The sequence below is a fragment of the Aspergillus aculeatinus genome (genome assembly GCF_003184765.1).
Source record: "Aspergillus aculeatinus CBS 121060 unplaced genomic scaffold BO66scaffold_101, whole genome shotgun sequence".
NCBI classification, from domain to species: domain Eukaryota; kingdom Fungi; phylum Ascomycota; class Eurotiomycetes; order Eurotiales; family Aspergillaceae; genus Aspergillus; species Aspergillus aculeatinus.
In genome coordinates this window covers 41,982-57,096 of record NW_020291570.1, presented here as the reverse complement: position 1 = coordinate 57,096, position 15,115 = coordinate 41,982, and the positions used below count along the sequence as shown (strand labels likewise).

Sequence of the window (15,115 nt, the reverse complement as noted above, 5' to 3'; positions counted from 1 at the left end):
GAGGATTCTGCATCTGTCTGCCAGCCGAAGCCAGCGCAGTTCCACACAACATACTATAGGCTTTTAGTCAGGTTACATCACCAAAGCCTGACTCGGAATTTACCTGGCGCTTCCCATTCAATCGGTAAAAGTCAAAGTGATCGCCGTCTGAGAGCAAACCGTATACGTCACGAGCTGGCTTTCCGGCGTCTTGCCGGCATTTCTGCACTACCACTACTCCCATTACTTTATTAGTAACCCTTGTTACTTACCCCGACATTGAGATCAAGCTAAAGCGAGATTTACTTACGCATATACCCCAGAAGGTGGGGCACCCCGGAAGATCTCATCTCTTCCATTTTGACCTCGATGGCCAGAAGATGCTTATGAGCATCATCCCCATCACCGTAACACAAGGACCAATCCACATTCCCAGCAAGCTCGATTCTCTTCTCGGGGAAACGTGCAACCATCATAGTCTCATACTCGAGATGAACCGCCGCGTGTTCATTCTCTGGATTTCCCAATCCTCCTACTACCGCCTGAAGAAACAGATCTATACGGCTTCTTACTTGGGCTTAGTGGCTCTAAGCCATATATCTAGTGCTTGACCTCAGTATAATGTCAGTAGACTTGTCACTGTAAGTCATTGCCAAGCAAGGTGACCGGCTCACCTAGATGTTGCGCCCACTGCGACGCCCGCGATTGCCAACATCGTTGCACGACGGCCACTGTTTCGAATACTCAATTAGCAAGACTTAGTCGTAGCCTGGGGTAAATGACATAGAGCAGGATAGACTCACGTAAAGTAGCCAGGAGTTGAGCCCCATGACAAGTCTCTCTGGACTTTGCCTCGATGCAGGCAAGGTTCTTGAAATTATCGTTGCCGTCGCCATAGCAAAGCGACCAGTCCACGTTCCCTGTGGGGTTCTTCTCTGGGATCGATAGAGATCTCGAAAGATGATCAGGTTCTCCTCGCTCAATTCGGATGAGAAGGAAGAGGAAGTAGAAGTGGAGAGGTTCGAGGAGCTGGAGGAGGAGTAAGAGGAGGAAGAGTTGGTGACCTCGGTCTGCCTGCAGGAAACTTGGGGAATGGTGATTCCGTTGAATGATGGAGCAGTGTGAATATCGGCTTCTACTTGTGAATCTGGTGGTGGGAGAGGCTTGATTGAATGTTGGAAGGAGCGATCAGGAGGACGAGGGTGAAGGAGAAGGCGCGACGAGGGTACTATAGCAGCCTGCTTTAGGGCCTGTTCTAGCAGTGAAGTACCGGACTGTAGACTACCTAGTCCTTGGCCGGTGAATGTCGATCGCGAGCAGGTTCGGGTTGCCAGCTGCAGTCACGAGGATCGTCATGATGAAGACGACCAGATCATCATGTTGAGGTAGGGCTGCGGGCGTTCTTCGAAATGAGGTTACAGTGACGAGATGGACCCAGTTTGCTTGGTGACACATCCACCTTTGGGGAAATTAAGATCAGAGACAGCAAGTCCATAGCTCGGTCTACTGTCTCTCCCCTGAGCAAACCTCTTCTCGCGATGGAATCTACCAACAGCGACACCATGAGCCCCCTCCTCTGCCTCCCTCGGGAGGTATTCGACATGATCCTGCAGCTCCTCCCCCCTCCAGCGCAGGTGTGTCTACTCCTAACATGCCGCGGTCTCTACCACCACCAAGTCTACAACGCCACCATCAAAGACCTCCGCCCCCAATTCCAGATCACCTCCGACATGATGAACTACAACAAGAAGCGAGGCTACGATCGACCGACGATCTACCGCAGGGCCCTCCTCCGCCAACTCCAAGACGACCGCTGGGCCTACTGCTTCGCATGCTTCGAGCTCCATCCGCGGGCCGAATTCGACAGCTACAGCTGCCACCACCGAAGGGCGCCGTTCCTGGCGCTCAGCACCAGCGCCATGTGCACGGCGCAGACGGGCATCGTCGACCTCTGCCCCTGCATCAGCCTCACCGCGCGCCACAAGATGCGGATTGCCCGCTACCTCGCGAAGGATGCGTCCGACCCGCAAGACCGGCGGTATGCCCGCATCGACGCGGACCCCCGCTTCCGAGTCATCCCCACCGGTCCCCACACCCGCGGCCTCGTCCACGACTGCAACATCCCCGCCTGCTGGGCGGGTGACATCCTCTCCCACAGCATGGTCCTCTTCCTCGACAGTCGACGGAACCTGATTGCGCACACGTGGTACCGCATAGCCACCCGCCGGGGCAGTGCCGGGTGGTCCTTGTATGCGTGTCCGCATTATCCTCTCCTGGCCTTTCACTACATTGAGCCGGTACTCAGGCCTTCTCACGTCTGTCCACTTTGTCGAGCGCAGTGGCGCACGGAGCTCGGGTGGCCGTGGCGGGACGAGCTGTGGGTGACCCTCACCAGGAATCTGGGGGGTGCGCGGTGGCCGCCCGATGCGGCGTGGCAGGCGCAGCGTCGGGTGCGGAGTCGGGATTGGTACAGAAAGATGTTCAAGGAAGACAGAATGGGGATGGATTGGGTGCAAGATCGGGATATTGTGGACGATTCGTATGGGGAAGAGAGTGCAGGAGATCCGGGCGAGTGGGATTATCTGTATGAAACGGAATCGGAGTTCTTCAACGAATTGGACGAGTCGGACGAGTCGGAGTCAGATGATTCACTCATTTCGGACGATTCAGACGAGTCGGAGGAGTCGGAGGAGTCCGATGATTCACTCAGTTCGGACGATTCAGACGAATCAGAGGAGTCAGACTATTCGGATGATTCGGAGGATCCAGCAGATTCAGCGGATACAGATGATTTTGACGATTCAGGGTGATTCCAAGGTCTGGAGGCGTGAAGCGTGACACAATTCAGATGATATGAACGATGCGATATGCTTTCAGGCATGACTCGGCGAACTGACTCACTTGATTGATTTTGGTGGCTGGTGCGTATGGGAATAGCTTAGAAGCAGAGTAAGTTCCTGGAAGAATAAATGCAACAGAGGCTGCATAAGCTCTCGTAAAAGCTCTCGTTCAGGGTACGTACACCTACAAACCTGCTAGACTCTTTCAAGGCTATGCCTTGGCCCCCCCTCAGAATCGTAGAGTTAAGGTTAAAGCCCGCCGCCCCACAGGAACCCTAACTATTAGCTCACCCTTACCAATACTGCAGCCTACATCTTGTTTTGCCTGCTTGCCACCTCAGACCCTTTGCTTCGGTGTACACATGATGTCACTGTACAACCTGCTCCCTGCTTTCTTCCCACCAGGTCCTCTATCCTGATCACTGGTGATACCAATCTTTAGATCATGGCACAGTCACTACACAAGATGCGAAAGATTCAATACATTTGATCAATGTATGCGGACGATTGAGCCCTCAACTATCCCTTAGAACCGACAGTGTATCCCCAAATTTCAATGGCGCCATAAGGATGGCTTCAAACAATCAATACGGAAAACGCCTTGCGGTCAACTACATCGACCAAACCGCTCGAAGCGATCCATCCAGGACAGCGGTGTATCAGACCGTTACAGTTGATGCAAGCACTGAAACGCATACAGTGAAATATCGCAACCTCGCCAACATCATCAACAACCTGGCCAGGTGGCTGGACGAGCTCACACCAGTGACAGAGAAGCACACGCGAACCGTTGGGTTAGCTCCATCTCCATGCTGCGGGATCATGGTCTAAGTCTCTGCTAGATATCTTGCTGCCAGCGATGTGAGACACTTAGCGATCGTTTGCGCGGCGGTGAAATCTAGATGGAAGGCAGGTTACAGCAGCAAAGGATCCGTACGTCTCTTGTCTTCTACTACTGACACCATCGCAGGTCCTTCTGCTATCCTCCCGCAACACCGCCGCCGTCCATACTCACCTCCTGCGCGAAGTAAACAGCTCCCTCCTCGTCTACGATGAACCGTTCCGTGGCATTGCGGAGACAGTCCAGCGGGACGGACACATACAAATTCGCGCTGCACCGTCCCTGCTCGAATGTCTGCATTACGGGAGCATTGGCAGAGACTACCCCTACAACGGAACCTGGGAGACCGCTGCAAACGATCCGTTCGTGGTAGGCACTTACCAATCACTCCGTCGAGTATCGTTGCCACTAATCTCAGATTCAGATCCTCCACACCACCGGCTCAACAGGGATGCCCAAGCCCGTGACCATCCCGCAGAGCTCCATCGCCGCGACGGACGCACACCACTTGGTCGCATCGATCACCGGCCAGAAGGCCGAGATGGCCGTCGCCGCCGAAGCCACCACCGTCCTGCTGGGCCTTCCGCTCACCCACAGTGCAGGGCTGGGACTCGGGTGCTTCCTCCTTCTGGCGGAGTGTGCCCTGTTGCTGCCGGGGCCCGACAAGCCGGTGAGCCGGCAGACGGTCCGCGAGGGTGTTCGGTCCTGTCCGTTTGATGCAGCCTTGCTACCTCCATCCGTAGTCGATGATATCGCCGAGGATGAGCACCTCATCACTGAGCTGGCGCATTGTAAATACATCATGTTCGGTGGCGGTGCGTCTCCCCACCTTTCATCCATACGAACTCGCGCACGCTAACCGACCAAACCCGACAGGGTGCATCAAACCTCAAACAGGCGAGGCCCTCTGCCAAAGAATCCGGCTCATCAACGAGATCGGCACCACAGAGAGCGGCTCGCTAGTGCAGTTCGCCGTCCCCTCGGAGAACTGGGACTGCTACCGGTTCAGCGACGAGTTGAACGGCATCGAGTGGAGGCGCACGGGGCCGGACTCGGACGAGTATGAGATGGTCCTGGTCCGCCGTCCCGCCGCGAGTCGGTTCCAGGCGGTGTTTCGGACGTTGCCCCATCTGCACGAGTTCGCGACCAGGGACCTGTTCGCCCGGCACCCGACTATTGCGGACGGATGGGTGTATCGTGGCCGACGCGATGATGTGGTGGTCCTGTCGACGGGGGAGAATCTGAATCCGCGGGAGATCGAGGACGCCGTCCGCTCGAGTCCCGGGATCGCCGGGGCGGTGGTTTTTGGGTCCGCGTTCCCGCAGCCAGGCCTTCTGGTCGAGCTAGATGGGTCCAGGGCAGCGGAACAGGTCAAGGACGGGGTGCTGGCGGTTCTGGAGAACGTCTACGCCATGTCTCCGGATTTCGCCCGTGTCCCAGCGGACAAGATCATTTTCGCGGAGAGCGCTAAACCCTTCGTGCGGACTTCGAAGGGAACAACGCAGCGGAAGAAGACGATCCAGGCTTACCAGGAGGACATCAACGCCCTGTATGACGGTCCTCCGGCCGTGTCCACCGAGACGGAGATGTGCTTTGACTTTTCGTCTAAGGAGGCACTCGCCACTTCTCTGGCGAGCTTTGTTGCAAACCTGACGGATACCAGACACCTAAGCCCGGAGCATGACTTCTTCGAGGCTGGGATGACGTCGCAACAAGTCGAGATTCTGGCCACGAGTCTGCGACGCGGAATTCAAAACGAGCCAGACAGTAACCTGGACGATAGTTTACTCAATCAAGACGCCGTGTACTCGGCACCATCTGCGGGCAAACTTGCATCCTTAATTTTCAGTGATGGCGATGCGTCCCTACGTATCCATAAGCAGAACCGCATAGAGAGAATGGCGGCAATGCTGGAAAGGTATGCGCGACTACATACTATACCCCGCCCGCTTCCCCCACTGACAAGGTAACAGGTATACAGCATCCCTCCCAAGAATCGAGTCCAGCCACACATCCCCGCAACACAAAGGCATCGAACACATCCTTCTGACCGGAAGCACCGGCTTCGTGGGCTCCCACCTGCTCCGAGAGCTATGCCATCGCCCCGAAGTCCAGAGCATCACCTGCCTCGACCGCGCAAACCCAGCACGACACCAGCCCCAACCCACAGAACCGCACCACATACCTATCAAGATCCAACATCTGACCGCAGACCTATCAGCGCCGAACCTCGGGCTGGAGAAGCAGACCTACACCGCGCTGACCGACTCCGTAACCACAATCCTGCACTGCCAGTGGCCCGTCGACTTCCACCAGCCCCTCTCATTCTTCGAGCCCCAAATCCAGGGAATCGTCGCAGTGACAAACTTCGCCGTCGAATCCACGCACCGTCCGCGCATTATCTTCCTGTCCTCTATCTCGACAGTAGCGAACTGGAACGAAGACCGCGCTGTTCCCGAAGCCTCCCTCGGCTCACTGAAACATGCGCAGACAGGATACGGCGAGAGCAAGCTGATCGCCAGCCTTCTGCTCCATCGAGCAGGGGAACTCGCCGGCATGCGAGGATCGATCTGCCGCCTGGGCCAAATCGCCGGACCGGTGGACTCAGCAGGTGTATGGCCTCGTCGAGACTGGTTCCCGTCGCTGCTCGACAGCTCCCAGGCCATCGGGTATCTGCCGGACTCCCTGGGGGCGCAGGATACTCTGGCCTGGATTCCGGTTGATTTTCTGGCAGAGTTGATAGCCGATCTCGCGCTGACGGGAGAAAGGAGCGGGGAGACGACGTCTTACTACCATTTCGTCAACCCACAGTCGGCCAAATGGGCGGATATGGCACCGAGCGTGATTGCTCAGCTGCAGGGGGAGTGCAGAATAACAAGCTTGTCTGACTGGGTGAGGAAGCTCGAGGATCATGCGGCCAGAGCAGCGAGCTCTGACACGCAGCCTTCATCGGGGGTGAAGTTGATTGACTTTTACAAGTCGCTTCAGGGCCGTCCGCTGGATTTGGAGACCTGTCAGACTCGGGATGTGATTCCTCGGCTCGGGAGTATACCCCCTGTGAATGAGGGGTGGATGCGAGCATGGCTGAGGCAGTGGGCTCATCCAGAATAAGATGGAGATAAAAGGCCGTGAGCTAGGAACTATTTTCTGAGACTGTCCATTGGCAGCCACTTTTCGGGTTGGTTTAGGGTGTATTTCCATACTCATGAACCCATATTGCATGGTCACAACCCCATCTATCGACTTTTCTGAGCAATGCGGCCTGACTCACAGTTATACGCGATGCTCCCGCTGTACTTCTCGGTCAACCAGCTGGAGGGGTTATACTGCGTACAAGTTTGATTATACAAGACTCAGCGCTAGCGCAACGATGGCTTTCTTGTGCCCAAATTTGGGCGTCCTAAGTTGATCCCCGTTCAGAAAGGGTACTGAATTAATCTGGTAGTGCGGGGCGGTACCCAGCCCTGAGTACCTACGCCACTTACGCCCCTGAATGCAGAGCGTGGCTGCCCGCATCACTTTTCCTGGGACAGCCAATCCGGCTCATCCATTTCAGGGGAATTGATCGATCGAACAAATCGGGCGTGTAGTCCAGCCATCCATAGACTCCACCCATCCTAAAAATAGCCGCCCCAAAGACATCGACCAAGAACCCCGCCACATCACGTGCCATCCTTATCGGCTATCGATAAATAACTTATCCCCTGGCTTGAGAAACAAACATCACAGCAACATACACATACACATACAACACCTCGACTTTCCCCTCCATCGCACAACACACAACACACAACACCCGAAACCCCCCCCCTCACCACACACCAACCCTCCAACCCCACCAAGATGCCCCCGCACAACGGCCTCGTCCACCCGAAACAATACGACGTCAAAGACAGCAACGTCGAACTGATCAACAGCGCCCTGGACCACCAAGTGAAACACAACAGCGCCACGACCGAGCCCGCCTGGCGCGCCGTCGGCACGAATCCCGGGCTGTACATCTGGCGCATCGAGCAATTCGAAGTGATCCCGTGGCCGCGGGACCGGTACGGCGAGTTCTACGACGGGGACAGCTACATCGTGCTGCACAGTGCCAAGCCCCCAGCCCAGCAGCCGGACACCGACGGCGAAACGCCGCTGCAGCTGCAGCTGCAGCATGACATCTTCTTCTGGCTGGGCAGCCACACGTCGCAGGACGAGGCCGGCACCGCGGCGTACAAGACCGTCGAGCTGGACGAGTACCTGCACGGGGCGGCGACGCAGCACCGCGAGGTGCAGGCGCATCCGTCGAGCGAATTCGTGGGGCTGTTCCCGCGGATCTCCATCCGGAAGGGCGGGGTGCAGTCTGGGTTCCGGCATGTGGATGGTTCTGAGGAGAGGGACGAGGAAGAGGGGAGGATGATGCTGCTGCGCGTGTTCAAGCATGCCGGGGCGGCGCGGCCGGGTTCGTTGATCGTGCATGAGGTCGAGCCGACGTGGCGGAGCTTGGACGATCGGGATGTCTTTGTGTTGGATGTCGGGGATAAGATCTGGGTGTGGCAGGGTCGGGCCTGCAGTCCTATGGAGAAGGGGAAGGCGGCGCAGGTGGTGCATGATCTGACGCAGGCGAAGCACGTCGAGGTCGAGGTGCTGTCGCAGCTGGAGGCGCGCAGTAAGCTCGTCGTCGATATGCTGGGCGGGCGCGAGGTCGAGCAGCTCTCGTTCCGCGCGCCGCGGCCGATCTCGGAGAAGCGGAAGCGGGCGGCGGGCGATGAGGATGAGGATGAGAACGAAGGCCAGCGGGCTGGTGGCGCGCAGCAGCGCAAGTTGTTCAGGCTGAGCGATGCGGATGGCTCGCTCTCGTTTGAGCTCGTCAAGGAGGGGAGTCACATCGGCAAGGCGGATCTGGATGGCAAGGATATCTTCCTGTTCGATGACGGGGACCGGCTGTGGGTGTGGCAGGGGCTGGAGGCGAGTGCCGCGGAGCGCGCGCTGTGGTTGCGCGTGGCGCAGTCGTATGTGCGCTGGCTGCAGGCGAGTCCGGAGGGGTCCGAGGCCCATTTGATTCCCATTTCCAAGGTCGTGCAGGGCCATGAGAGTCCGGCGTTTATGCGCGCCATCGCTGCGGAGGCTTAGGGCCGTTGTTGGTGGGAGAATGAAGTGTACTGTATATATGCTATATATCACCTAACATATCACGTTTTCGGGATCTAGGCAGCAGGTTATGCTAACGGCCGGCATCGTGAGCATTGCTATAGTTATCTCCAAACACATTATAGTATCCAAACCTCAGTCCAGTACATACGAGGGGGATAATGCAGCTTGTTCCCCAGAGGAAGTTATCGCCTTCCTGCGGAGTAGTGTCAACCACCACACACCCGATTTGAAGAATTGGATTATGGATTACACCAATCCCAACCCTGACTTCCGTCTCATTCTTCACTGGCCCTATGCCACCGTGGCACCGCACCCTGCTCAAGGATCCATGTTCGGGTGGGGTGAGGATCACAAAAGAGGCAGGTAAGTGCGATTATGTAATCTCTCCAAATCAAATTAGGGTCCAAAGACCCACTTGTTGGAAGTGCTGTTTGGGCAGTCCAGTTGCGTACAGTTGCGAACTTTGGGACACTTTCAGGCAAGAGACCCCGCGGGAAAGATTTCCCTCTGGGATATGAACTTTTGTCCATCTTAATGATCCACATGCGGACCGGCTACACCAGGGCAGACTGGCTACTAATTTGTGTTTCTACTCGAAATAAAATTGAAAAACAAATCAACTTGAACTAGAAACCCACGGGAAAAGTACATGATGAGAATTCCGACTTTTTCGCTTCCTTGCCACCTCATTGCTGACTAAATTATGCTGATGCTGTGGGCTTAGTTAGGGGAGTTCGCACTCGACCCGCCGATGCCCCCCTCGCGCTTCCCACCCCCCCCTCCCCCCTCCTTCTCAACCCCTCCGGTTCCTGACTTGGCGCTGCTTCATCTGAGCTGCTTTGACGTGGATCGGCCGCTGCACGGAAAATGGGGCAACGCCACCGTTCTTTGACGGGCTGTGGCACCTGTCGCAATCGTCACCTGAAGTGCGACGAAGGCCGGCCAACATGCCAGATGTGTCGAACAACGGGGATCACATGCCCAGGATACAATGCCCAGGTCAAGTGGCCTTCCGTGCGCAGCATAGATGGAGGCTCCGAGAGCGAGCGATCTGGGGACCGTGTTTGCCGTCGGCCACTATATCAAGGTTGGTCAGCAATGGCCCGTTGCGAGCATCGGAATCGCTCCTCATTGACGCAACTGTAGTCGTCGAACAGGAGTCTATGACAAAGTCGACTGTCAGTAGCCTCGGGCCCACTACGGTCAACGCCGCACTGGAGAACATAGATCGTTGGTTGGAGACAGGCTATGGCCGCCGGCCTTTCTTTCAGGGACCATTTGGTGTTTTAGACCTGCTGCAAACCACGTCGTCGCGCAATCCCGAGGCTGTCGACGATGGGCCTCGAAGCCAAGCTGACGGACAGACGCAGGACTGTGGCAATCGAGGAAGTGTCGAGCGCTATGCTGCCGAGATGCATCCCATCGCCGACGAGTCAGTGCTCCCAGCGGCAAGCACCCATCGGCAACTGTTCGAACCGCCTCCACCGTCCACTGTGGCTTCCCCCTGTGATGATAGACTCCAAGACGCCTTGAGCCCTCATTCGCCCATGAGCCGTTCGTCTGTTGGCTGGGATATGCGAGGAGCCGCACTGTCTCCCGACGTTCCGCCCCGCGCTCTCGATCTTCTCCGTCTCTTCAAGGCCAACGCCCTTTCGTTCTCTTCGCCGTTGAGGGGTAGCCCAGATTGTCCTTGGCAGACAATCCATCTCCCTGCGGCCATGTCCACGTACGCGGAGTTACTGGTCACCCAGACGGCCAGTCACCACAGACTGTCCCTATTCCATTCGCTTGTTTCCGCTAGCTGCCTCTACGGTGGTGCGGAGCGCTTGCGAGACACCATGGACTGCGAGACGTCGCGTGTTTCGAGCCAACAGCTGGCCAAGCAACACCTCAAGCTTGCCCTGGAGGACGAGCGTACGGGCACGCACCCAGTGAAATACAAGGAACTTCTCATGGCCATACTTTCAATGGTTTATCTCGAGGTTTGCCAACTTCATTCAATCCGCGAAACGACTAGAAACGCTCATCGCTGCCACAGATTCTGTCTGAAGACTACCACGATGCCCAAAGGCTCTTGGTCGAAGCGGAGTGGTTGATACGACGGCGGGGATTCTCCAAGGCGCAAGGGTCGTGCCAGGCCCGGACTTTGCACCACGTCTACACCTGGCTGCGCATCCTCGCAGAGAGCACCTGCGGCTGTGCCCTGGTCCGAGTTTGCCCGGCACGCCCGAACGCCAGTCTCGTCGCGGATGGGAGACCAGCGCAGGCCCTTCGAAGCTTCCGGCTCCCCAGCACGGCCACGCTGAGCGAGCTCGACATGGAGGTTGAGAAGACCGACCCCGTCGGATATCAGGATCTCTACCTCGAGGTGATGGGCACCTGGAGCAGCAGTCTCTTCCCCGCCATGTACGGGATCCCGGAGTCCCTGATGGGCCTGTTGTCCCAGGCGATTCGCGTGGCCAACGAGCAGGAACTGCTGGCGCGCGACACCCTGGCGGACGTGGAATTCGTGACGCATCTCAACCAACGGGCCAGGCGGTTGGAGCACCGCATCTTGTCCTGGGACCAGAGACCGTCGCCGGCCAGCAGCGAACGCGACCGTGCACCTCCGCAGCCACCTGGCTACAACAGATTTGCCATGCACCAGAGTCTGATACTCTTCTACTATCGCCGCGTCCACAATCTCAATGCTCTTATCTTGCAGGAGACCGTGCGCAAGGCGTTGCGCTTCATCGAGCAGGCATGTAGCTCGAACACCACCGAAGGGCACAATTCGTCTCTACTATGGTCCGGTTTCATTGCGGCGTGTGAGGCCGTGGACAAATCGTTACAAGTGCGCCTGCTGGACTGGCTGCACGTCATGTTCCGCCGGACCGCGGTTGGCACTTTTGCCACTGCTGCAGACGTCGTGCAAAAGGTTTGGAAGGCACGGGAGGAGACCGGTGATTATACACTCAGCTGGTTTGACGTCATGGGGCATGATCGGTGCCCCATTATTGTAGTCTAGATCTCCATCCGGAGAAGATGAAGTGTACATAACGCCGATTACGCCAGCTTCTGCGCCGGCCGCGAGAAGTTCCGGGACGCCTCAGCGAGGACGACGCGCGCGATCTCACCCTCGAGTGAGGAGGGTCCTTGGGGCCGCCATCCTAGAATCTCTCGTGCCCGGATCGCCTGGTACTGAGCATTGGTGCCCCAGATGGCCGACCCGTGAGGCGTGAGTCTGTCCGCGGCGGCCGCATCGATCTCCACCACCTCCGGCGTCCGGATGAAACCCTGGGAGTGGGCGAAAGTTGCGATCCCTTTGCCGATATCTCCGAAAGACTAGAGAGTTACAAATTAGATATTAATTAGTTAATTAGTCCCGCTGCTGCAGGGCGTGTCCCGGGGTAGCTCACCATCTTGCCCGACTCGGCGAAGAAAATCCCATTCTCATTCCATAATTCCGGGTTCACCGGTCGCGTGGATTCGACCACCAACCTCAGGAAGAGTGCCGTCAGATCGGATACGTGGATCGTACTCCATGTGTTGAGGCCGCGGCCGAGATGAAGGCCGTGTCCGTGTTGCAGGGTTGCCTTGGCGAGGTCGGGGATCTGGATACTCCGCTGATTCACGGGCCCTCGGCCCTGGCCGTAGATGAGGGGTCCGTAGACCGTGGCCGTCCTCACCCGAGGGTTGGTGGCATGCACTCCGCGGATGATCTGGTCCACCGCACGCTGCGGCGAAGCGGCAAGGATCTCATGAATCTCGTGGATTTGGTCCAGATCATTGTAGATCTTGGTGCCGGGTTGGCCGAAGCTCTTAGCCTTCATCTCCGCGCCGGCCAGGAAACTGGCGCCAGAGATCTGGATCCATGCTGAGTGTTGATCAGCTGAATATTCCATCGAAACATTTTTTTTTCTTTCTTTGGAAGAAGGGGGGGAGGTGGGGGGGAGACTTACTTGGGCTTTTACGCTCGCTCTTCGCCAGTCCTTCAGCAATAGCCTTAGCACTAGGCACGTGACTGGAGCTTGCCAGATCTGTAAGTTGTCCATATCACTTGTCAACACCATGGTTATGGTAATTAGGTGTTTGTCTGGGTTGGGGGTTTGAAACATACGAAGCACCACATCAGCCGTAGACGCTGCTTGTTGGATCTCTACACTGGAGTCCAGGTCTGCAATGAGCGGGATCACCGTTGGAAATCGTCCTGCAACGACCGCGGCCTGGCTCTTGTTGCGCACAAGGGCAACGATGCTGGACGCCGTCAGGGTCTGAGTAAGGCCGTGGAGGACGTCTCCCCCGATGAAGCCGGTAACACCTGTACTGCAGAGAATGAGTTCCAATCCACCAAAAGGCTTCCTGCCAGTGCTCACATGAAGACCTTCGGACTCATACTGAATGAATGAATGGACTTTGATGTGTTTGTGGATGTAATCTCTCAACATTGTCGTCTCCGTGGATTGCGCAGACATTCTTATACTCTCACAGCATCCATACGTAATCGGGGAAACCTGCCTGGGGGATCAATCAAGATGACATTAATGATGGAAGTGGGTCCCCGGAAGTGGGGGGTCGGTCGGCTTAATTCCCGCCTTTCGTGGACTGTGCAACTACTATGTAGTTACGGAGTACTAACTGCCTCTTCCCCACAAATGTGTGATGGGAAGTGGCAGGTTATCGCGAGCGAGCAAGCCCCAACCAAACATCTAACTACCATCCACAGGTGCTGGCCGCTACGTATGTAGATGTAATCACCAAGCAAGATCATCCTTGCAATCCTCCGCTACCAGAGCCAGCAACCAGCAACCAGCAACAACTGCATGCGCCAGCAACTCGCCCCCGAGGTCAACGTAGAAACCGCTCGGTACGCTGCCGAGGTTGTTCGTGAGTATGGTGACAGGTTTGGCCCCGATCCCCTGCGTTGCCAACCCTCCGGTCGACGCTGCGGGGTACTCGTGCTGCAGAGGTCGCCGAGCTCGCGGGGGATCCAAGGTGTCAATCGGAGGCGCGTCGGTGGTAACACATACAAACATCTTCATGGCGGACGAGCTGATCGTGCATGGCCGCTTCAGGACACTGGACCTATGCTCGCATTCCGGAAGGTCGTTGTCCCCCCGGCGAAACGCGCGGTGATCTACCTTAGTAGTAGGCACTTCTCAGCCAATTTAGGAAGTCATTGTTTTTTCTTTGACTACGAGAGTCAAGATATCCAGAGTATGTATCCCCGCAATGCTCTTTCGATATTGCAGATGATCAGTGAGCGAAGTTCCATTTGCCGGATGGCCTGGCTGCAATGGTCACCTTCCGTAGGGCGGATCCGATGCTACAGAGGAAAAGGGCAATTGGACAATTGAAGCCCTTTGCTTTTGTCGTAGATATATACCCAACTCGCTGATTGAGACGGGATCAAGTACTCCGTACAAGCATCGACAAGCATATCCAGCGCGACCGCCATCATTCCACTGACCCGCGCGACCCCTCACTTAGGGCTAAGGCAGGCTAAGGCAAAGGATCGGCCCTCCGCATGACTCGTCCTAGGCCAGGATACGAGACTGGCGGCGCCTGCGCCATGTGATGTGCCTACCGACTTGTGATCAACCTATTAGTTATCACTCCTTCATGCATCTATTCAATAATCCCCAATAGATCGACAGGGGTATATTACCCAGCAGACAGATCACCCCCGATCATTCCAACATTCCAGGACCTCCTACGGAGCGCATTCCGTTGCCTTCGGCTAGAATTGCTCGCTCCCATAACTCCTCAACCACCTTTCTCCAGTCCAGTCCATGCGAGCGCCACTGACTCGGTGCAGACTGCACCCCTAGTCAGCTGGACCCGCGAGATCAGCCACAGGGCGCCGCGCGGTGGGCTCGCTCGTATCGGCGGGCGAAAGAAGCAATATGCTGGAGATCTCGACGGGGGCTGCCTGAGGGCTGGATCTGAGTGGGCAGTCCGCAACTGAGAGATCGGCATGGCCTGCCAGGTTGACATCGCCAGCTCGCTGGCTGGGCATATAAGTCTGCCTTTCCCTGCTGCTCGCTACCGCTGAACCCTCGCCAACCCAACCCAACCAGTCCAACCGCCATGCACATCCCATGGTCCCTGCTCACAGCAGCCACGCTGCTCGCGCCCCGCGCGCTGGGCACCCGCACCAGCCCCAACCCTGGACCCAAGAACACAACGCAATACAGCGTCCAGGAGCTCTGGACCCTGGAAAGGACCTTCTGGGATAACTTCCTCTACCCGGCCAACCTGGTGCAGACGAAAGCCATCAACTCGACCCTCTTCGCTCCTGACGTACGCTGGCAAACCCTACCCCAATCCCCAATCCCCC

The 15,115-nt window shown here is 56.9% G+C and overlaps 6 protein-coding genes across 6 annotated transcripts in view; 5 read left to right on the top strand and 1 right to left on the bottom strand.

Annotated features, from left to right (window-relative positions):
- Positions 1–1,541: 1,541 nt before the first annotated feature.
- On the top strand, positions 1,542–2,789 carry BO66DRAFT_446243 (uncharacterized protein; the record flags this gene model as incomplete). The annotated part of the gene is made up of 1 exon (XM_025651670.1): positions 1,542–2,789. The coding sequence occupies one exon, from the start codon at positions 1,542–1,544 to the stop codon at positions 2,787–2,789; it is 1,248 nt and encodes a 415-aa protein (XP_025497617.1).
- A 600-nt stretch (positions 2,790–3,389) lies between these two features.
- Positions 3,390–7,054, top strand: BO66DRAFT_446230 (acetyl-CoA synthetase-like protein; the record flags this gene model as incomplete). Its single annotated transcript, XM_025651669.1, has 6 exons — positions 3,390–3,613; positions 3,662–3,752; positions 3,790–4,029; positions 4,085–4,479; positions 4,577–5,578; positions 5,634–7,054. 6 exons carry the CDS (start codon positions 3,390–3,392, stop codon positions 6,769–6,771), a joined length of 3,090 nt encoding a protein of 1,029 aa, XP_025497616.1. The 3' UTR covers positions 6,772–7,054.
- Positions 7,055–7,396: 342 nt separating this feature from the next.
- On the top strand, positions 7,397–8,910 carry BO66DRAFT_396727 (gelsolin/scinderin family protein). Its single transcript, XM_025648552.1, has one exon. It carries the CDS (start codon positions 7,504–7,506, stop codon positions 8,773–8,775), a length of 1,272 nt encoding a protein of 423 aa, XP_025497615.1. The 5' UTR covers positions 7,397–7,503; the 3' UTR covers positions 8,776–8,910.
- A 958-nt stretch (positions 8,911–9,868) lies between these two features.
- On the top strand, positions 9,869–12,113 carry BO66DRAFT_362464 (fungal specific transcription factor domain-containing protein). Its single transcript, XM_025645068.1, has 3 exons — positions 9,869–9,883; positions 9,943–10,778; positions 10,835–12,113. The coding sequence occupies exons 2-3, from the start codon at positions 9,960–9,962 to the stop codon at positions 11,801–11,803; spliced, it is 1,788 nt and encodes a 595-aa protein (XP_025497614.1). The 5' UTR covers positions 9,869–9,883; positions 9,943–9,959; the 3' UTR covers positions 11,804–12,113.
- On the bottom strand, positions 11,823–13,171 carry BO66DRAFT_446222 (NAD(P)-binding protein; the record flags this gene model as incomplete). The annotated part of the gene is made up of 5 exons (XM_025651668.1): positions 11,823–12,120; positions 12,195–12,652; positions 12,738–12,815; positions 12,896–13,101; positions 13,152–13,171. The coding sequence occupies 5 exons, from the start codon at positions 13,169–13,171 to the stop codon at positions 11,842–11,844; spliced, it is 1,041 nt and encodes a 346-aa protein (XP_025497613.1). The 3' UTR covers positions 11,823–11,841.
- Positions 13,172–14,865: 1,694 nt separating this feature from the next.
- Positions 14,866–15,115, top strand: part of BO66DRAFT_386937 (uncharacterized protein) — a gene marked incomplete at both ends in the record, with an annotated part of 1,163 nt that continues 913 nt past the window's right edge. Inside the window, one exon of the mRNA XM_025646208.1 lies at positions 14,866–15,078. Within this exon, the coding sequence (XP_025497612.1) occupies positions 14,866–15,078 (213 nt within the window). The remainder of the gene's footprint in view (positions 15,079–15,115) is intronic.

Coding starts and splice junctions, on each gene's coding strand:
- BO66DRAFT_396727 (XM_025648552.1), top strand. CDS start 7,504: ATGCCCCCGCACAACGGCCTCGTCCACCCGAAACAATACGACGTCAAA.
- BO66DRAFT_362464 (XM_025645068.1), top strand. CDS start 9,960: ATGACAAAGTCGACTGTCAGTAGCCTCGGGCCCACTACGGTCAACGCC. Junction 10,779..10,834: donor TTTCAATGGTTTATCTCGAG/GTTTGCCAACTT, acceptor TCGCTGCCACAG/ATTCTGTCTGAAGACTACCA.